This window comes from Schistocerca piceifrons, chromosome 8 (genome assembly GCF_021461385.2).
Source record: "Schistocerca piceifrons isolate TAMUIC-IGC-003096 chromosome 8, iqSchPice1.1, whole genome shotgun sequence".
Taxonomy (NCBI): domain Eukaryota; kingdom Metazoa; phylum Arthropoda; class Insecta; order Orthoptera; family Acrididae; genus Schistocerca; species Schistocerca piceifrons.
In genome coordinates this window covers 21,788,448-21,812,418 of record NC_060145.1, presented here as the reverse complement: position 1 = coordinate 21,812,418, position 23,971 = coordinate 21,788,448, and the positions used below count along the sequence as shown (strand labels likewise).

At 40.2% G+C, this 23,971-nt stretch overlaps 1 protein-coding gene across 1 annotated transcript in view; it reads left to right on the top strand.

Moving 5' to 3' along the window:
* Positions 1–23,971, top strand: part of LOC124712565 (acidic fibroblast growth factor intracellular-binding protein) — a 124,718-nt gene that overhangs the window by 79,434 nt on the left and 21,313 nt on the right. Inside the window, exons 6-7 of the mRNA XM_047242879.1 lie at positions 3,651–3,878; positions 12,081–12,335. Coding sequence (XP_047098835.1) covers positions 3,651–3,878; positions 12,081–12,335 — 483 coding nt within the window. The remainder of the gene's footprint in view (positions 1–3,650; positions 3,879–12,080; positions 12,336–23,971) is intronic.

Below are 23,971 nucleotides of genomic sequence, written 5' to 3'. Positions count from 1 at the left end.
TGAATTTCTTTAACATGTCGTTATTGTATAATCCTTTTTCTTGACCAGTCTCTGGATCTACTAAGAAAACTGCTTTTGGATGAGGTAGACCCCGCACCTTGAGCCCCCCTGTAGTGTGGAAAAACTTGCTGGTTTCCTTTTTTAAATTCCAGTCATTAACCTGGAATGCAGGTGTAATTGCTGTTTTGTTGAAGTTTTGTAATGTACTGTCTGCTTGATTTTGTAAATTTTGTTCACTGTGTTCTGTTGTTCTTCTACTTCAGTTTCTATTGAAGTTCGTCACTTAAACAGCTTCAGTATTGGTTCACCAATGAAAGTTTTATTCACAATTTCTACCTGTGGTAAGCCTGTAGACATATGGAGTTGTTAATTCAAAATAGTTTGGAAGTCAAGAATCAACTGAGCCCCTGGCTTACACTTGTTAGACCAATGTGTTCTGCACATGTGTTAAAACTCTTTCATTACTTGTTCACAAGGGTTAGATTACAGCTGATCTTTTGGAATAGCTATATGTCTTATTCCTTCCATACTAGAAGCTCTTTGAAACTATTGCTTGTAAATTGTGATCCTTTATCTGTGAAGAATCAATGAGGCTTACCTAAATCTTTGAAATAGTATCTGAAACATTTTATTACTATATCTGGGTTAGCTTGTTTGATAGGATAATAGATGTAAGTGACATCAGCAGCGGTTAAATCACGTAACATCTTTAATCTTTTGAGATATTTTACAAGATCATAGTAGTTTTACTATTTTTGGGCTCAAGTGCTTGAAGTAACAAAATTTATTCATATGCCTCAGGAATACCAAAATGTCCATATCCGTATGAATAAATCATATTAGATCTTTTTCAACACTTTGAGGTATGCACAGTTTTGAACTAGGTAAAGTAGTATTAAATCTACAGAACAAGATACCATCAGTTATCATCCATAATGCTGCCTCAGTTGGTAACAACAATGCCTTTTCACATTGCTGAAATTTAATACTAAAATATTCCTCTGTTTTTATACCCTGCTTTATTCTTAAGGCTAGGGCACTGAATTTGTCATTAGTATAATTTAAGGTTAGAAAATGATTGCAAAAATGACACCAGGTCCTTCAGTGCATCTCATCGACACCTAAATCTTGACCACACATCGGGAACTTTGTATTGAGAGCCCAATATGTAATTAAATTTCTATTTGGAATTCTTGTAAAAACAAGCATTTGGAATCTTTGAATACTCCATATGATAGCTAGTAGTTCCTTTTCCACATCTGTGTAATCTAATTCATGCTTATTAAGACTTTTACTGTTAAAATGATAGTTTTATGCAACCCAGTTTCAGGATTCTATTACCCTTGAAATAATTCAGAAACGACACCATATTCTGATATGTTCGTTGCTATTTTAAATGGCTCATGCATCATAGGATGTTACAGTATGGACACATTCCCTAATGCTTCTTCAATATTCTAAGAAGCTTCTGATATCCCTTTGTCACATGTCTGTTTAGCTCTTTGCCTTAATAATGTTAACAGTCTAGAATTGTTCATTACCTGGCCATGTACATACCTACGATAAAAATCCTTCTAGTTCAAGGAAAGAGTGTAATTGTTTGTAGCCCTTATCCTCTCAGGGTCAGGTTTGATTCCATGTACATGTATGATATGTCCTAAGAACATTAATTCCTCCCTACCAGCATGAAATTTGGACAGTTTAGTAGTAATACCTTTCTCACAAAACCTTTTGCTGTGTTTTTGTTACTAGAGTACAGTACTCTTCCCATGTCTTGGACAGTATTAAAATATCATCTACATAGATAATCGTTCTTGTTTCCCCAAAGCTACATGTAAAGCATGAATAAATACTGAAAGTGAAATGTTTAACCCAAAAGGCAGTACTTTGAAATGATACAGGTTTCAGTCAAACAAGAAAACTGTGTAGTCTTTCAACTTTTTTGTATAACCTTACTTGCCAGTATCCAACTGTCAAATCCAGTGAACTGAAATATCTGGCTTGTTCAAACCTAGCTAGCAATTCATCAATGCACATAGGTCTGACTCTTTCAGTTTCAATACGTTTATTGAGAGTATGTACATCTGACTTGTAAGACCAGGAACACTCTGCTACCTTACTTAACAACCAACAGTGGATTGTAGTAACCACTTACACTGTGTTCAATGATTTGATTGTCTATCATCTTATTAATTTTTTCTTGAACTGCAGGTCTTGACCTCAAAGATACAGGCACGTAAAAATTAAAATGAGTAAACCTAAACAACTGAATTGTTATGAAATGAAGTTAATGCTCTTCAATTTACAATTAATCATGCCTATTACATTGGAGAAAAGCGCATCTCCTGCAAATGTACTTCACTTTAATTGTGCTAGCTGTAAAATCCAAATAAAGTAAGCCACAACAGCAATGTTAGCAATCAAACAGAGCTATGCCATTTCCTCAGTGACACATTAATTTGTTTCATTCATTTACACTGCGTTCGTGAATCACAACATACAAATTTTCAAAGCAGAGAGCTCTCTGGCACCAGCTATAGCTAGAAACTGCACACTCTGACACACTGAAGAAAGTATGTTATCAGTTTCACAAACCTCATACTCCGCTGCACAGTACTTCCTGCTCGGTGACTGCAGTGGGGTGGAGTGAATGACAAACAACCTGTGCGCATGATAGTTTAAAATCTACAATATAGGAAAAGATAGATTACTACTTAACGTAAAGAATACGCGTCAAATTGCAGACAGGCGTGATTAAAAGACACTCCCATATAGCTTTTGGCCACAGCCTTTGTTAGTACACACACACACACACACACACACACACACACACACACACACACGAGCAAAAGCAAGCAACCAAGCAAACACCCCTCACACATACACAACCGCCTACTCCACCATCAAGGGCCAGAATTCGTGTTTGCACGGGAGGTTGTGCTTGCTTGAGCGTGTGTGTGTGTGTGTGTGTGTGTGTGTGTGTGTGTGTGTGACGAAGGCTGTGGCTGAAACCTACATGTGAGTGTCTTTTAATTGTGCCTGCCTGCAATTTGACATGTAGCAATCTATCTTTTCCTACATTGCTGATACTCCTACCTGGAGTTTCCATTGTTTGATTTAATGTTTAAAATCTGTACTTGAACGAGGTCATAACTGCTTATTGTCTGAATTATGGTCCAAATTTTTGTGCGGGATCAATTTATGGGGCTGATATTTTGCGAGTGTGCTATTTCCTTCTTAAAATATGAGTTCGTGTTGGTGATGTTTTTTTGAAACAGGACAACTTAATGGAATATGAGTAGAAAACATTAAACCACTTTGTAACATCTTCCCCTTGAGAGCAAAACATTGGCTTCTGTATGCATAAAACTGCATGCAGTCACATGCCTGACCAGGTGTTGTGTAAGAACATATTTTGTTTAATGAAACTGTTTAAGGCTATCAAATATCAGGTACCACTGTCTATGTTCTTGTAGATCTCATGAATACATTTTCATCTTAAGCTTGTTGATAAATGATGAGAATAAATTAAAATAATTAGTTTTACTTTTTATAGTCTTAGATTATAGCATTATTAAGGTGATTTAATGGAATTATGAGCAAACGTTGTGATGTGTTGAAATAGATGTAAGTTGTGTGTTTATTTGCAGACGCTACGCTGCTGTTGTCTTTATAGGACTGGCTCGCTTTGAGACAGGAAAACGCAAGCTGCAACATCTAGTACTGTCTGATTTTGAACACTGTGCTCATGCTATCATGGGAAGCTGGACATATCGAGATCCAGGGACAGAACATGATCACACTGACCTAGACAGAGAGTTCTTGCTTGACCTGCGTGAACTCAGATGCCTGCAGGATAAAGAGAAAGAACATAAGCAGTAAGTATAATTGTTGTGACAGGAAGTGTAACTGTTGTGGTACTTATATCTCAGAAATTCCCTTATTCCTGTGGTGAGGTTTTGGTTGTAACATACAGTTTGTTCCTACATTTTCATTCTTGTATGATGTTAGAAAACCCATATTTTATAACAATTAAAACTCCAGATAGGAATATCAGCTATGTAGGGTTGCTATTTATCATAAAGATTACACACTAAGTTGCAGACAGGCACAATCAAGAACTTATGTATAAGCTTTCGACCAAGATCTTCATCAAAAATTTTATTGGTATTAATACCAACCAGCTGTCCACCAGGATGAATGGCCACTGCGAAACTGTGGCCAAGAGCAAAGTAGACCATCTTGTGGCGCAACATGCAGCTGAACAATAACATGGTTGATTTCAATGGCAGTTTCACTACCCAAGCCGTCTCCCAAACTCAATCTCTGATAACATACTGTCCTCACACCCTCCACCCAACAGTTTCCACCTCCTCTGCCCTATCATCTCCTCCCCATTCTCATTTCCTATCCTCTTTGTTTGCCAGTCTCTGTCAGTGCACCCTCCCACTTTCCCCACTCCTCTCCTTTTTCACTCCATTTTCCCCACATCCCTGCCCCACAAGGTGGTGATGCTATGCCTGTTGGCATTCTTCCATGCAGCACTCCTCTCTTCCTCCACCCATGCACTGCTAACGTGTCCCCTTCACCTTGCCCATCCCTTCCATATTGTTGCATTCTGGTCTTAGATGCTAGAGTTGGTGATCATGTATGCGTGAGGTGTGCTTGCTTGTGTGAATGAATGGTGTATGTTTCTCTTTTTCCTATGAAGGTTGTGGCCAAAATCTTATGAGTAAGTGACTTTTGATTGTGCCTATCTGCAACTTAGCATGTTATGTTTCCTATAGGTATCAATCTATCCTTTCCTACATTGTTTTTACAACAATTTGTTTATAAGTATATCTCTACTGACATCAGTGCTGATACAGTTGTAACTGTTTGTTACTGATAATGTAACTAACTACAGAAGAATTCTGATGATCAGATGGGTAGATTGGTTAACCATGGAAGAGCTGCTGAATAAAACTGGAGGAAAAAGAACTTTATGGCACACTGTGACTTAAAGAAGGGATCAGTTGATAGGACACCTCTTGAGGCCCAGGGAGTTATACATTTGGTAATCGAGAGAAGTGTGAGGGGTACAAATTGAAGAGGAGAACCGAGGCTCGACGACAGTAAGCAGGTTCAAATGGCGTTGCAGCAGCTGTGTTGAGAGGAAGAGGCCTGCATAGGATAAGCTAATGTCGAGAGCCGCATCAAACTAGTTTTCGGACTGATGGCTGCAAGATAAACACTCTGTAACTAAACAGTAGCCTGCAGCCCGTTTTGTCTGATAATGAATAAGTATATTCAGAATATTTGGCCTTGTAGTCCATTTTCCATAGACTTTGTAATTTCCATCATTTTATCCTTGACCATAGAAAATACTTTTTGAAAAGCTGCCTAGTGCATTTAGAGAAGTCTCGTTGAGACTAAAAGATATTTACACTAGGAGGAAGACACACAACCAAGAATCCATATTTTGAGAAAGACAGATTTCCTTGGTGAGTAGGATTAATTACTGCTAGAGTAGGATTAATTACTGTTATTTTCAGTTGTGGATCTACTATGCTTTTTCAGTGTCAGAATGCCTCTAGACTTGAGTTACATCTTGTTAATCTCACCAGATATCTAATAGCATTGAATATATTCTTCGTGTGGAGGTGATTGGTTAATCACTGCAGGCTTAAATCCCTCAAGAGCCACAGAACACAGATATTAAATTTCAGTGCAAGTTGATTTCTTTGTGCCTTTTTATTTACACAACAGTTTTATTAATATGTACGTCTTAAAACAAGCCGTAAATTCAAATAGACAAGTCAGATACACGATGCTATATTTCAGTGTTGTCACCAAGTCTCTGTAAACAACAGTCACAATGTCTAACACTTTGGACAACTTAAAGTGGTGAAGTATGTGACCAAAATCCCAGTTCTTTAACACCAGACTGACTTGAGATGGTCAGCCGACTTTCCTTGCTGGTTAGCTTGCTGCTGCTGCAACCCCCTTTTCTCTTCTTCTCTGAGGCATATCTGCTAGGAACAGGAGTTTCTCAAGATTCTTTCTAATTATAAAAATAAGCAGACGTGCACAGTTTCTTTTGCTCAACTTCACGACGTATATTTGAACATCAAACTTTTACAAAACTCATTCTCCACATAAACAAACGCTATCAAGTAAGTCCCTTCACGTGTCCAGAGGTTAAAACCAGAGTTCATTTACACATAAGAAAAGGTTGGCTTAAAACCCAAGTCCATTCTCATTCTGAATCTGAACATACGTCTTATCCTCTCAATGCCCAAAACGAACAACAATTAACAATATTTCAACTGTGTTTTTTTTTTCTCCCTACTACAAAAGTCAAAGTTATAAAACAGCACAGAATACATAAACACTCCTTGTTCTTTCACTACGGCTTCCATGGTGCGACTGGCAAATACTTGTCGATGCCGTTCGACCGCCATGTCTATGGTCTTCTTACTACACACTTTGGACCTGCACACACATACTGGCGACTCACAGTAGATAGGATCTCTCACACTTATATTTAAAATATTGTGTGTTCTAGACGGAAGAAGGCCGAGTGATTCTAGAATTTATGCAGAAATTCTTGAAGCACTACAAACGTACTATCTGTTACTCAGCTCTTCGACAATCGAAATACACTTCTTGATTACAGAGCTGTGTGAATATCCTCATTGTTGCAAAATTTTTTTCCCCTCAAATGTTCTGTCAGCTTTCCAAAAAGAATTTCTTTCAGCTTGCTGAAAAGATAGTAATTGTGTGGTGCAAGATCTGGATTTCTCAATCAGCATCTCCTACATCTATGTGGCCTTAATCAAATTGTTGGCACTGTTTCACTATGACTGAATGAGACCTTACATCTGGCCCATATAACACCAAGATTTTATGATGACTCTGTGTGCAATTTAGAAGTCTTGTCCACAAGAATCATACTGTCCTATGTACTTCAACTTTGGAGTATGGGCACAGTTGTCTCACCATTTGAATCACACATTGTGATACACTTGTTATCCATAGCACATTAGAACTGTGTTTACAGAAATCCTAGAACATGTTCTATTTTCTGACATGCACCTTTCAAAATAAAAGTAGGCGTATGACAAGGTGATGGCATAACTCCAATTCTTTTTAGTAGTGTGTTAGAGAAAATAGTAAGAATTTGGAATGAAAAACTCATTGAACTCAGTATCTAACCTATAAGTCAAAATCAACTGTCTTTCATTTGCAGATGATTTTGCTATACTTTCCGAAAATGTGGCATGTGCAATAACACAAATAATTCTCCTGGAAGAAATAGCCTCCAGAACTGGCTTAAGAATTTCTGCAGAAAATACAAAACTTTGTAACAAACGTTAAGGGTGAGCAGAATTTCTGAAAACAGGTATTGGCCAAGTAGAGAGGGTAAGAAAATTTAAATATTTAGGGGAGATAATCCAAGAAAATGCTTTGTAAAAATCTGCAATAGAGGAAAGGTCGCATAAAATGGGGAGAGCATATGGTATCATCAGAGATCTCGAGAATAAAAAGGGCGTATCCAAAAATGTGAAAATAAGGCATTACAACACAGTAGTGAAGCCAGAACACCTATATGCAAGCAAATGGTATTAAACTATAATTTAGATGAATTAGAAGTACTAGAAAGGTGAGTTATAAGGAATATATTAGGACCAGAAAACACAACAGAAGGTTGGAAATTACAAAGTAATGCTGAAATATACCAAAATATAGAAAAATATTGCAAAAATAATGAGAAAAAGAAGACTCATATTTTTTGGACATCTATTTAGAATGCAAGACAGGCTATTAACTAATAAGACTTCCAAATATTTGTGGGGTAAGAAGTCCACAACAAGCTGGGCCAACGAGTTAAAAAAGGATTTAGAAAGAAAGAATATAAAAATAGAAGATATAAACAACAGAGAAGCCTGTAAGGAAAGAGTATTGAAAATAAAGGATTCCAAGGCATGGTAGCTAAAAAGACTTGTTCAGTATGGTATGAAGACAGAAAGAAGAACCATTGTGAACAGGTGAAGGCATACTGGATGAAAAGAAAAGGACAAAGAATGAAGAATTGAAATTGGAATGTGGTCCGCAGATGGCCTATTTGCAATAAAAAGTAAAATAAAATAAAATAATCCAGGTGGATTAAAGAGTACCATATTCTTAGTAAATGAATTTTACAGTTGTATCCTAAGTCTATCTCGAAACTGAATATAACACAGTTGCTAATGTGCCACGATAGTCAGCTATCCATTTCAGAATGCTGAGGACTGTGTGTGTCCCAGTTGCACTCCATTTTATCAGCATACTCCTTAAGGAGTAATAACTTGAGTCTACATTTGAAAACACTTCTACCGTTTGTCATACATTTTTGCCAAAAAGTTTTATAGCTGAATATTGCACTGTTATCTGAATTGGAGTTAGACTCACGAAAGGGAAGCACCGATAATTTTTTCTTCAAGCATTGTATAAGAGAATATCTCAATAACTCACAAAAAATTTCATGAGTGATAATTTCTAGCCTTTTTATTATTTTTTGTTGGCGAACTACATTCATAGTAGATGGGGTACTTTTTCCGGTAAGAAGTAGATGATCCGTATTTTTTTTCCCCCAAAGTTTAAAGCTAGTTCATTTGTTAAAAGCCAGTTAATAACCAGAACAAAAACATAGTTAATTTTTTTCCTGTGGATGCTTCTTTGATTAGCTTGACAATAATGCTTGTATCACCTGCAAAATAGGCTAATTTTGCCTTTTGTTTCGTATAAGCTGCATTGACACAGAGCGAGAACGGTAATGGGTCCTTCATCAAACTCTGCAGAAAGCTCATTGTGATTTCATCCCATCTAGGTGATGTGCTGTTTCTGTTTTTATTATTTGAGCATCCTGTTGTAAGTTTGTGCATCCTGTTTCTTAAACAGGAACTAGATTAGGCTTGTGCTAAACCATGTACCACATAAAAACTTAATCTGTCTTATAGAGTATTATGATTGCCACTTAATGTTTATTTCATAACTTGGTTTGTTTAGTTGCTAGCAGTTCAGTTGCTGTGGATTTACTTTGTGAGTGCTAAGTTTAAAAGTATTCTACAGAATGTGCTGTACTTTAAAATTTCTTGCGTTTTAGCACCAAATAATATTTTTTGTTTTACATCTACATGTATGTGCTGCAAGTCACCTGGTTACTTCGTGAGTGACTACTATTTCATTCATGAATAGAGTTTGGGGGGGGGGGGGGGCAGTGTGTTAGCTGCCCCTCATAACCTCAAATTTCTCTGATTTTACTTTCATGCTCACTTCCAATGTTACCTATCTGGTTAGTAAGGAATGCTTTGTAAATTGGGTACTGTGTGGCTTGCAGAAATTGCAGATGTGTTATATTGATAACTATTAATGAATATATTAAGTAATAGTAATAAATTAATACCAGTCTCACTCCTTACAATATTCTCAAAATTTTTGATTAGGTAGTGCACTCGAGGGTTGTCATCCAGCTGTCTAGCAATAGAGTATTTGCTCGGTTAAAGTTTTGATTTCAAAAGCATTGCTCTACTGAGGCAGCTTTTTATACTCATAAAATTTTTCCATGTGGTAAAACATCCACTGTATGTGTGTGGGTGTACTTGTGTGCACTGGTGAATGATGCAACAAAAGTCTAACAGCAGTCAGTATTCAATTTGATTTTCTTGTTTTGGTACCTGTCAGTTGCTCACTGTTTTTCCCATGTAATACGTATGTGGTTATATTTTCATATATCATTGTTTATTAACAAATAAGAGAACTTTTAACAGATGTTAAATGTAGACAGCTGTGCTTCCCTCTTCCTATATGTTCCATCTTTCAGGTTTTACTTATGTGTTTTTGTCATATAGTAAGAATTACAAACTACACACGTCAAAAAATGTTTTGCATAACCTCAGTTCCGAGAGTTCCGGAACCTGTACAGAAAATTGGAATAGAGATCAACATGAACATGCACTACCTGCCTTTTTATTGCTCATGAAAACCACACATTGCGTGTTGTACCACCATACAGTGAGACCTACAGAGGTGGTGGTCCAGATTTCTGTACACACCTGCACTTCTGATACCCAGTTCCACGTCCTCTTGCATTGATGCATGCCTGTGTTCGTCGTGGCATACTATCCACAAGTTCATCAAGGCACTGTTGACCCAGATTGTCCCACTCCTCAGTGGCGATTCGGCATAGATCCCTCAGAGTGGTTGGTGGGTCACGTCCATAAACAGCCCTTTTCGATCTATCCCAGGCATGTTCAATAGGGTTCATGTCTGGAGAACATGCTGGACACTCTAGTCAAGCGATGTCGTTATCCTGAAGGAAGTGATTCACAAGATGTGCACGATGGGGGCATAAATTATCATCCATGAAGACAAATGCCTCGCCAATATGCTGCCGATATGGTTGCACTATCAGTCGGAGGATGGCATTCATGTATTGTACAGCCGTTACGGTGATTGTATGATATATTATAGACAGTAAAGTGTGTTCTGTCCTTTCCTTATCTCCTTCCCTTTTTTTATTAAAAAAATCTATTCACTTTTTGTTTTGGTGGCCGTGCCGCTCTTGGTTGCACGCTAGGCGGGTGACCTTGAACGGGACTTAGCCGCTGGACGAGGCTGCCGGGCAACATGGGCCCTAGTATTACTAGGCCCGTGTTGCAGAAAAATTGGTTTCCGGTCACGCCAGTCGGGACTGATAAAGCGCGCTGGCGCTGTGCTAGCGCGTGGTGACCGGAAGTCTTTATTGTCTATAATATATCATACAATCACCATTGATCTTTACTTTACAATTGCCATTGCCGACTTTCGCCCATATAAAGATGTACTCATCAGCATTTAGCTTCTTCTTCCTTCTTGTAGTCAAAACAAATGGCATGGAAAAAGAGTACCATAAGGCTGTTTAGCCAAGAGTCCTGTAGTCTCGGCTATACTCCATGTCTTCCAAGCCAAAATGTTAGCATCTGGAAATGCTTCAAGGCCACCATAATCTGCGTGATTGCCCCATACAACAGCAAGTGTCATCCAGGTACTACCTCCAAACACTGCTTGTACATCACAGGTAAAGTTCAGATGAAGTCCATGAAAAACATTTGGACCTCCAATCAACTGCTGTTTATTAAACTGACCAGCCAAGTCAATATCAATCGCCTTCAAACTGCGATACACAGGTACACTGCACTCGCTGGACAGTGTGTCTAAGGCATTCAGCCTGAGTGGGTTGCCTCCATACACACCTCCAACGATCGTCTGGTTGAAGGCATATGCGACACTCATCTGTGAAGAGGATGTGATGCCAATCCTGATTGGTTCATTCGGCATGTTTTTGGGCCCATCTGTGCTGCGCTGCATGGTGTCATGGTTGCAAAGATTGACCTTGCTGTGGATGTTGGGAGTGAAGTTGCGCATCATACAGTCTATTGCGCACAGTTTGAGTCGTAACAGGATGTCCTATGGCCGCACGAAAAGCGTTATTCAACATGGTTGTGGTGCTGTCAGTGTTCCTCTGAGTCATAATCCATAGGTAGTGGTCATCCACTGCAGTAGTAGCCCTTGGGCGGCCTGAGCGAGGCATGTCATTGACAGTTCCTCTCTCTCTGTATCTCCACCATATTCGAACAACATCGCTTTGGTTCACTCAGAGATGCTTGGACACTTCCCTTGTTGAGAGCCCTTCCTGGCACAAAATAACAGTACGGACACAATCGAACTACGGTATTGACCGTCTTGGCATGGTTGAACTATAGGCAAGATGAGCTGTGTACCTTCTTCCTGGTGGAATGACTGAAACTGATCGGCTGTCAGACCCCCTCCGTCTCATAGGCACTGCTCATGCATGGTTGTTTACAAGTTTGGGTAGGTTTTAGTGACATCTCTGAACTATCAAAGGGACTGAGGCTGTGATACAATATCCACAGTCAGTGTGTTCAGGAGTTCTGGGAACTGGGGTGATGCAAAACTTTTTTGATGTGTGTATATGAATCTTATGTTTACACAAATTGATATTAACAGAGCTGATTCATATACTGCTGTTCAAATTTGTGTATGATTACATTCAACAGTTTGGTGCTGATGAGATTAAAGCCTGTCCTCTTGGAACGGTCCCTCAATGAGCTGGAGTCAAGCTTCCGCTCATATTCTCGTGCATTGGTGGGTATTGCTGCAGGCCTTCACCGTACACGAGAGGTCCGATGTTTGTTTGTAGAGCTTGTTGAACGTTGTTTGGAACCATGGAGGCAAGCAGGTTGGCCACATCAAGACCTTCGATCATTCCTCAATGCTTATACTACGTCAGCACTTGAGATGGACATCTTCAGGTGAGCATAATTACTTTTGGATATCCATTTTTCTGTTCCACATTTCTGATTGACAAATGATGTAATTGCACTTGCTAATTTACTAATAAGTATCAGATAAGATAATATGCTTTTCTTACAGTGGAAAAACGCACACACACGCACGCGCGCGCGCGCGCGCACACACACACACACACACACACACACACACACACACACACACAAAAATGGGATCATATTAATTTCACCTGAAATGATACTGCAGTCAGTGAAAAAGGGATGAACTTTCTTGTGCTCCACATTGCGTAAAATTATTGCCAACAATTTGCATTTTTAATGTAGTGCAGTTCCACAAAAGTTTTTGTGGGTTTACTTTTTATGTAGTATGATCACATGTAATTAGTATAGGGAATCCTATTAAAAATGATTGTCACCCAATTTTCACTCCTTACAGTTTGCATTGTTATCAGGCATGATAATTAAATCATGTTTCAGACAAAAGCTATTTGGTTTTGAGCATAGAACCACAATATGAATCATAATATTTTCAGCTATTGCTCGACCTTCTGATGGGATACTGAAACCTTATCACCATTGTAAAGGGCACTACTATCAATAGTGGTATGATGTAGCAACTGGTACATGTTATGCATTCCTGGCTTTCTGGTAGTTTTGGAACTGGGAATATCTATTTCTGGCAGAGGTATTGTGTGGGTATTTTAGTCTACAATGTCAAAATACTACTGGTCACATTCCAGTATGCAAGGAGGACAGTCGTCATTCAGTTTTCGCACAAAATACTCCCTTGTAGATGTGTGACACCAAAATAACTTGAATAGTTTACCGAAGTGATGACTTATGTTTTTGCAAGTATTATGTCAATAAGCAGAGTAATAGTGAACAAATGATATGGTTTATTTGCAGATGTTGCGTGTAGTTATATATGAAATTAGTGGATGAAACAGTATTGTCATCCTTTTCAGTTGCTTCCATTGGTAGAACATATTACTATTTAGGCTGTTTTTATTATAATAGAAGGAAACATTCCACGTGAGAAAAATTATATAAAAAATATGTCTGCTTGTGTCTGTATGTGTGGATGGATATGTGCGTGTGTGCGAGTGTATACCTGTCCTTTTTTCCCCCTAAGGTAAGTCTTTCCGCTCCCGGGATTGGAATGACTCCTTACCCTCTCCCTTAAAACCCACTTCCTTTCGTCTTCCCCTCTCCTTCCCTCTTTCCTGATGAGGCAACAGTTTGCTGCGAAAGCTTGAATTTTGTGTGTATGTTTGTGTTTGTTTGTGTGTCTATCGACCTGCCAGCGCTTTCGTTCAGTAAGTCACCTATATATAACTGTGAACAGTTATGACTGGAAAGATTAATTCGGAAAGGCAATAAAGCAGTGGCAAACTTAAGTGTGAAAGCAAAATATACTTTACTTTCAATAGGAGCATGATTGGGCCTTGCCATGGTTGGGAAGTGTGTTTCATGCAAAAAGTAACTAACTATAGTAAAATTATCTGCACTATTATCATTTCCAAGCAATATTTTATTTCCCCGTAAATTTGAGGAACTTTAATATCTACAAAATAAAGAAGTATGTTTTTTGCATCAGGCAACATAGTCAAATTCTTTTAGCAACAAACCAGGTTCTCTTTGCTAACCATCCGATACTCATGTACGATTGTTGCATAATCAAACTAAAATATTCATCCAAAAATGAAGTAAAAATAAATAAAACTGTAAAACTGAATGTTGTATAATTTTTTATTAAAATATGGTTATAATAGAGGGAAACATTCCACGTAGGAAATATATATCTAAAAACAAAGATGATGTGACTTACCAAATGAAAGTGCCGGCAGGTCGACAGACACACAAACATACACACAAAATTCAAGCTTTCGCAACAAACTGTTGCCTCATCAGGAAAGAGGGAAGGAGAGGGAAAGATGAAAGGATGTGGGTTTTAAGGGAGAGGGTAAGGAGTCATTCCAATCCCGGGAGCGGAAAGACTTACCTTAGGGGGAAAAAAGGACGGGTATACACTCGCACACACACACATATCTATCCACACATATACAGACACAAGGAGACATATTTAAAGACAAATAGTTTGGGCAGAGATGTCAGTCGAGGCAGAAGTGCAGAGGCAAAGATGTTGTTGAATGACAGGTGAGGTATGAGTGGCGGCAACTTGAAATTAGCGGAGATTGAGGCCTGGTGGATAACGGGAAGAGAGGATATATTGAAGAGCAAGTTCCCATCTCCGGAGTTCGGATAGGTTGGTGTTAGTGGGAAGTATCCAGATAACCCGGATGGTGTAACACTGTGCCAAGATGTGCTGGCCGTGCACCAAGGCATGTTTAGCCACAGGGTGATCCTCATTACCAACAAACACTGTCTGCCTGTGTCCATTCATGTGAATGGACAGTTTGTTGCTGGTCATTCCCACATAGAATGCGTCACAGTGTAGGCAGGTCAGTTGGTAGATCACGTGGGTGCTTTCACACGTGGCTCTGCCTTTGATCGTGTACACCTTCCGGGTTACAGGACTGGAGTAGGTGGTGGTGGGAGGGTGCATGGGACAGGTTTTACACCGGGGGCGGTTACAAGGGTAGGAGCCAGAGGGTAGGGAAGGTGGTTTGGGGATTTCATAGGGATGAACTAAAAGGTTACGAAGGTTAGGTGGACGGCGGAAAGACACTCTTGGTGGAGTGGGGAGGATTTCATGAAGGATGGACCTCATTTCTGGGCAGGATTTGAGGAAGTCGTATCCCTGCTGGAGAGCCACATTCAGAATCTGATCCAGTCCCGGAAAGTATCCTGTCACAAGTGGGGTACTTTTGTGGTTCTTCTGTGGGAGGTTCTGGGTTTGAGAGGATGAGGAAGTGGCTCTGGTTATTTGCTTCTGTACCCGGTCGGGAGGGTAGTTGCGGGATGCGAAAGCTGTTGTCAGGTTGTTGGTGTAATGCTTCAGGGATTCCGGACTGGAGCAGGTTCGTTTGCCACGAAGACCTAGGCTGTAGGGAAGGGACCGTTTGATGTGGAATGGGTGGCAGCTGTCGTAATGGAGGTACTGCTGCTTGTTGGTGGGTTTGATGTGGACGGACGTGTGAAGCTGGCCATTGGACAGGTGGAGGTCAACATCAAGGAAAGTGGCATGGGATTTGGAGTAGGACCAGGTGAATCTGATGGAACCAAAGGAGTTGAGGTTGGAGAGGAAATTCTGGAGTTCTTCTTCACTGTGAGTCCAGATCATGAAGATGTCATCAATAAATCTGTACCAAACTTTGGGTTGGCAGGCCTGGGTAACCAAGAAGGCTTCCTCTAAGCGACCCATGAATAGGTTGGCGTACGAAGGGGCCATCCTGGTACCCATGGCTGTTCCCTTTAATTGTTCCCCATATATTTTTATCTTTTATCTTTTTTTATCTTTTATCTTTTATTTATCTTTCATTTTCATTTTAATCTCATGTTACACTTTCCACCTTCTAATACCATGTCACCCTCACAACACCCCCACCAAGACCCCATTAAGTTTTATTTACATTCCCTCCGCAAACATGCCTTCACCCTAGCCAGATTACGCTCGCATATTTTATTTTCTCAGGCTTGTCTGACATTTGGCATAACCCCCAAAGGCCTCACACTTAAAGTTCCCATCTCTGGCTGCAACCCTTCTTTCCATCAGTCCCTATACCAATTCCAAACTGAACAATCCATTGCCCTCACCCACCTAATCCTTCACCTACACATCAACTCAGCCAATGAACACACCCGTCAACTCCTATCCTTAATAAAAGTCCTCAATCTTTCCTCTCCCACATCCACACCGGCTATTCAGAGCATCCTCCTACAGGCCAACCGCAAATTAGAGCAGCATGCCACCCTTCACCTCAAAAAACTATCCAATCTCCTGGTTTCCCACCTCCGGAAAGGCAACTCACTCACCCTTCACAACCTTTCCAGCAAACCTCAACCACCTCTCATTGCACACAAACCCAGTCTCTCCCACCTACTCAGTCTCCCACTTCCAGCTCCACTCCCTCCAAAACCTCAAAATTCCAAGCAACACAATCTGGCACCACAACACCCTAATTCAGTAGTTAACCTTTCCTCCAAACCTCTCTCCCAATCCGAAACCTCTGTCCTATCCAAAGGCCTCACCTTCAGCCCCACTCCCAGATTCAACCAAACAGCCCTCGTCAAAGATTTACTGTCCTACACCCGTACTCTCTGATGGAAGTATCACTTTGCCACGAAGAAAAATGATCCTAATCCTACCCCTAACGATCCAACTCCCCAAGACACTATCCAAATTGAACCCTGCCTGGAACAGTTCCATCCTCCGTCACAGCGGGACCCACCTCCTCTTCCTCAAAATCACCCTCTCCGAACCTTCCAGGAATTTCTGACTTCCAGCCTTGCCTCTCAATCCTTCTTAAAAAACCTTAATCCTACTCCCAACATCACCACTGCTGAAGCCCAGGCTATCCGTGATCTGAAGGCTGACCGGTCCATCATCATTCTTCCGGCGGACAAGGGTTCCACAACCGTGGTACTTGATCGTCGGGAGTATGTGGCTGAGGGACTGCGTCAGCTTTCAGACAACACCACATACAAAGTTTGCCAAGGTAATCCCATTCCTGATGTCCAGGCGGAGCTTCAAGGAATCCTCAGAACCTTAGGCCCCCTACAAAACCTTTCACCTGACTCCATCAACCTCCTGACCCCACCGACACCCTGCACCCCTACCTTCTACCTTCTTCCTAAAATTCACAAACCCAATCATCCTGGCCGCCCCATTGTAGCTGGTTACCAAGCCCCCACAGAACGTATCTCTGCCTACGTAGATCAACACCTTCAACCCATTACGTGCAGTCTCCCATCCTTCATCAAAAACACCAACCACTTTCTCGAACGCCTGGAATCCTTACCCAATCCGTTACCCCCAGAAACCATCCTTGTAACCATTGATGCCACTTCCTTATACACGAATATCGCGCACGTCCAGGGCCTCGCTGCGATGGAGCACTTCCTTTCACGCCGATCACCTGCCACCCTACCTAAAACCTCTTTCCTCATTACCTTAGCCAGCTTCATCCTGACCCACAACTTCTTCACTTTTGAAGGCCAGACATACCAACAATTAAAGGGAACAGCCATGGGTACCAGGATGGCCCCTTCGTATGCCAACCTATTCATGGGTCGCTTAGAGGAAGCCTTCTTGGTTACCCAGGCCTGCCAACCCAAAGTTTGGTACAGATTTATTGATGACATCTTCATGATCTGGACTCACAGTGAAGAAGAACTCCAGAATTTCCTCTCCAACCTCAACTCCTTTGGTTCCATCAGATTCACCTGGTCCTACTCCAAATCCCATGCCACTTTCCTTGATGTTGACCTCCACCTGTCCAATGGCCAGCTTCACACGTCCGTCCACATCAAACCCACCAACAAGCAGCAGTACCTCCATTACGACAGCTGCCACCCATTCCACATCAAACGGTCCCTTCCCTACAGCCTAAGTCTTCGTGGCAAACAAATCTGCTCCAGTCCGGAATCCCTGAAGCATTACACCAACAACCTGACAACAGCTTTCGCATCCCGCAACTACCCTCCCGACCTGGTACAGAAGCAAATAACCAGAGCCACTTCCTCATCCTCTCAAACCCAGAACCTCCCACAGAAGAACCACAAAAGTGCCCCACTTGTGACAGGATACTTTCCGGGACTGGATCAGATTCTGAATGTGGCTCTCCAGCAGGGATACGACTTCCTCAAATCCTGCCCAGAAATGAGATCCATCCTTCATGAAATCCTCCCCACTCCACCAAGAGTGTCTTTCCGCCGTCCACCTAACCTTCGTAACCTCTTAGTTCATCCCTATGAAATCCCCAAACCACCTTCCCTACCCTCTGGCTCCTACCCTTGTAACCGCCCCCGGTGTAAAACCTGTCCCATGCACCCTCCCACCACCACCTACTCCAGTCCTGTAACCCGGAAGGTGTACACGATCAAAGGCAGAGCCACGTGTGAAAGCACCCACGTGATCTACCAACTGACCTGCCTACACTGTGACGCATTCTATGTGGGAATGACCAGCAACAAACTGTCCATTCGCATGAATGGACACAGGCAGACAGTGTTTGTTGGTAATGAGGATCACCCTGTGGCTAAACATGCCTTGGTGCACGGCCAGCACATCTTGGCACAGTGTTACACCGTCCAGGTTATCTGGATACTTCCCACTAACACCAACCTATCCGAACTCCGGAGATGGGAACTTGCTCTTCAATATATCCTCTCTTCCCGTTATCCACCAGGCCTCAATCTCCGCTAATTTCAAGTTGCCGCCACTCATACCTCACCTGTCATTCAACAACATCTTTGCCTCTGCACTTCTGTCTCGACTGACATCTCTGCCCAAACTCTTTGTCTTTAAATATGTCTGCTTGTGTCTGTATATGTGTGGATGGATATGTGTGTGTGTGCGAGTGTATACCCGTCCTTTTTTCCCCCTAAGGTAAGTCTTTCCGCTCCCGGGATTGGAATGACTCCTTACCCTCTCCCTTAAAACCCACATCCTTTCGTCTTTCCCTCTCCTTCCCTCTTTCCTGATGAGGCAACAGTTTGTTGCGAAAGCTTGAATTTTGTGTGTATGTTTGTGTGTCTGTCGACCTGCCAGCACTTTCATTTGGTAAGTCACATCATCTTTGTTTTTAGATATATTTTTATTAAAATATTTATTTGCCAAGATTGCAATGTAGATAATGGCATTGATTACAAGTTTCAATTGCATAAAAGATCATCTTTTGATCTCTGAGGTCTTGTAACTGGCCACAAATTAGAAATACTTCAGAATACAATAGCATTAACAAGAGTAATTCTGCAAAAATGGTTGTGAGTACATACCAGGATAAAAACAGTGCCTGCATCAAGAGAATTGACAAGACACTTAAACATTTCAGTGTCAACATCCTTAAGGAAATGTAAACTGTAGAACAATATAGAATAAAATTATACAGATAGGATCCAAGGTCAGTTGCATGAAACTATGTGCAATGAAGTTTCAATAACAAGATATTCTACAATTGTATTTGCAATATACATATGTGAAGCATACTGTGCAAACATTGTTGTAGCTGTTGAATGTGACAAAAGTTCATGAACTCGTCGATATAAGCAACAGCTCGGGGATAGTAAGGTCTGGTAGCCCAGAAAACAAATTTAAAATTCTCACAAGATATTTATTTTAACCCAGAGACATTTTGCAAGGAAATTTGACACATTAACAACCAACAAATAGTGCTACAGATTAAAAAAAGACTCAGCTTCTAGAAACTTAACTTGAATCTTAATTGAATCTAAATTTATACTAACTGAATTAAAATGCAAAAAATAATATTACTGAATCGATAGTCATGTAACGTAAACATAAAAACAACCCTTCCCCTTTTCTTTTTTTTTGGGACGAGGATGACAGCTGACAAATACAATATACATATTTTACAACATGGAAACTCTGCAAGTGAAAATAACTGTGGGCAATTCACTCTTGACAGACCGATGCAAATAGATTCTTCCGCTGACACACGAATCGGTGAAAAACAGTAAAGGAAATAACAGAGTGACACTTATAAACAATACTGAGAACCATTCTTTACACCAGAACACACCTATTAAAATAACAATAATAAATATGCAGGCAAGTTCTCTGTGACATAGCAATTGAGAACAATTAGTAATAACTTTAGCTGAATGAACGTAATTAGTACAATCCGTGATGTCTAGAGTGAAATTTCAAAAAAGCCATGGACAACAGATCATGTCCAGAAAACATAATTAAGCAAACATAAGCATAGCTTGAGTTAGTTTCAAGTTAAACAATAATACCAACAGCTCACACAGAGGGTGCAGATCAGTTTACTGTAACTGCACTGGCATGTGAGTATAATTGGGGCATGACCAGAAGCCAACAAGATATCAGGGGACACAGTGTTCAATGTTTTCAAATGCAAATCCTCAACATAACCACGGGCTGTTATGCCGTGGTCGGTTGATGAATTCTGTGTTGATTCCCAACGGACATGATATTTCCGGCCGTGAAAGTCTGCATTTTAGTATAAATCCTCAACAGTAATGACGACTAGCATGCAGTCACTCCGACACAGTTGTAGTCCCGATGTTTAACATGGTCCTTATGCCAGCAATGAATCGGCTTCAAAATAATTAGGGGCATGTCTAGCAGGAACAATTTCTTCTCATGACTGCACATCCATGTAATGTCCCATTAGCAATGATCAGTGGTTGTGCATGCTTTGCTCTATCTAGCCATGTTGACTGTCAGAGCCTTGTAATCTTACCCTCCCACACATCACTATTAAAATTCTCTGTCTATAAAACTTTCAAAAGCTTCAAGAGGTGTAAGAGATACAAAAGAAGAACTTTTTACTTCATTTTCTCTTTTTGCTGTTGGCTCCAAGTCTTGTGTCTAGGGGTACATTCTTGGAGCTGAAATTTTAATTTAACGTTGTGGGTTCCTGATGACTGAATAACTGATGAAGATTTGCCTGTATATTTCTTTTATTATATCCCATTCTTCTATATCGCACTGACTTTACAATCTCCACTTTCATAAAACCTTCAATTACACTGTTGTTGACAAGATTAGCAAACTATGTGCGTTTCCGTCAGAGGCATGCCCACTACCCCCTACATTCTGCAGTACTCACATTATTCCAAAGAGCTTACAAAGCAAAAGAGTTTACTAACTTTCTTGGTGAAAAAAAGAATCGTTGCCAAGATATATTATTATTTTATAAATGAATCCAGAAATAAATTTAGTAATTACTGTTAGATTGTGCAATTAATAATATGAATTTTAAATATGCCAAATATTTTTGGAATTTCAAATATTTTTAAAAGAAGAGTAATTTTAACTGTACATACAGAGTGTAACAAATTAATTTATTTTTATACATTTTAGCATGAAATATAATACATTGTATACGAAATCATATGAATTCTTTCAGGGAAACAGCCAAGAATGTTCACCTGTACAGGAATTGATAGTATACATGGTATCGGCTATTTCTGTAAGAAAAACATAATGTTAGAGGGAGGTGTCTCATTACAGTCTCCTCCTGGCGGAAGGCACTCTTACTCCTCCTGTAGGCTAGGCTGCACTGTCCTCCTATGGTCAGAGGAAAAGCTCACAAGGCATGCTACCCAAATATTTTTGGTACAACAAGATTGATTGTTTTGATACAACAGGATCGATCTGAGGTAACCGTGGCTCATCATCCTGTCTGGGCACTGAGTCAGTCAAAGTTAACAAGATCAAGGCAGCAAGCAGATTGACTGGCGCTGTGTACATGGGCCCACAGGTTAGCAAAGATGCTACCAGATGGCAGTACAGTGTAATGAAGTGGAAATATTATGTAATAAAATAATTAAAAGCAGGAACGAACTACACAGCAATTTCATAAACAAATAATACAGCCAATAATTATGTGTGTTCAGTTATTACGTTACTTGTAATGAAACTGAAGCTGCACAGGTAGAAGAACAGACTGATAGTGTAAATTATGAAAAACTAATAATATCATGTAGACAGAATTGGCTGTAGTAACATTTTATTGTCTACATTCTTCATTACAAAAAAACACTTAATTATAACATATATGGAGGCTGAATGAACTTACATTGAACTTCACTGTTGAAAAGCAACATAGGTGATTTTTGATACGGTATCAGTTTTACATCTCCTGTGTGCGACCTCTAATCCTCATGTGTACTGTGTCAGTAGATCTAATTAATACAATTTCTTTCTGTCATCATTCTTGATGTTTGCTGAGGTGGGCCTGCCACTCAGTTCCACTTAACTGTGTTGCAGCAGTTTTCACAAGATTTCGTCTCCTTATGCGTAGGTGGCTACTGAAAGAAGCATCCCCAGTTGTCTTCCAAGTTACTAGAATGATGCAAAAGATTGAATCTTAAACCTTCGGTATTGACAATTTCCATTACAATAACATCCCAATATACAATCTCGTGTACAATGCGGCTTGATAGATTTTTTTCAAACTGATGTTGCTTGGATCAAGACAAGAAGTATTCCTATAAAAGCCAGCTTGACATTTGTTTGTCATTGTGTTAATTTTAGCCATGGCTTTTTTTCTTTTTCTCTCTTTGTGTTTTGAACACCTTCAAACCATAACACCAGGGAGCCAGTGACCCAACATAACAGGAGGAGACGCTCACTCACTGTCCCACCGCGATGGGTTCAGGATGTTCTCCCATCCACACATATCGTAATATCTCCCACAGTGGGATATCCTGAAACTTACACATTACTAAACGTCATGAACATCTTTTGCCATCATAGAAGCCTGGAAGTGGGGCATGTCTTTTAATAAAAATGTCATGTCACACTTCCTGTAAAATATGATGACCAGGAGAAACAGGCTGTATGTATGATAGCGGATCTATAATTAAAAGACAATGTTATTCATCTAATATTGTTGTAACTTACCAAACAAAAGTGCTGGCAGGTCGATAGACACACAAACACAAACATACACACAAAATTCAAGCTTTCTCAACCAATGGTTGCTTCATCAGGAAAGAGGGAAGGAGAGGGAAAGACGAAAGGATGTGGGTTTTAAGGGAGAGGGTAAGGAGTCATTCCAATCCCGGGAGCGGAAACACTTACCAGAGGGGGAAAAAAGGACAGGTATACACTCGCGCGCACACACACACACACATATCCATCTGCACATACACAGACACAAGCAGACATTTGTGTTTGTTTGTGTGTCTATTGACCTGCCAGCGCTTTCGTTTGGTAAGTCACATCATCTTTGTTTTTAGATATGTTTTCCCACGTGGAATATACACACAAACATACACACAAAAATGTCTGCTTGTGTCTGTGTATGTGCGGATGGATATGTGTGTGTGTGTGTGTGTGTGTGTGTGTGTGTGCGCGAGTGTATACCTGTCCTTTTTTCCCCCTCAGGTAAGTGTTTCGGCTCCCGGGATTGGAATGACTCCTTACCCTCTCCCTTAAAACCCACTTCCTTTCGTCTTCCCCTCTCCTTCCCTCTTTCCTGATGAGGCAACAGTTTGTTGCGAAAGCTTGAATTTTGAGTGTATGTTTGTGTTTGTTTGTGTGTCTATCGACCTGCCAGCGCTTTTGTTCGGTAAGTCACCTCATCTTTGTTTTTATATATCGTCTTTGTTTTTAGATATATTTCCCACGTGGAATGTTTCCCTCTATTATTATAATATTGTTGTAAGGTATCTAAAACAGTTATATAACATTCAACAGGGAAATGGTTAATAATTGGCTGGTAGTGGAAGTGAAACATAGTCCAATGTCTGTGTGAAGCATTAGCTGATTTACAGCTTGCATACTGGATTTTCGTACAGTATTAATTACATGCAGAATGTATCTATATTTTGATACATAGAATGGAATAATAATCAAGCAGAATCAGTTGCATGAATGACGCTCAAGTGCTATCATCATAGATCACCAACTGACAGACCATAAGCGCAATATATACAACAACTCATACAACTTGTAGTGAGGATAAACAAGATTTTAATAGAATTAGTAATTAATGTGGACCTTCAGGTACTGGACTATA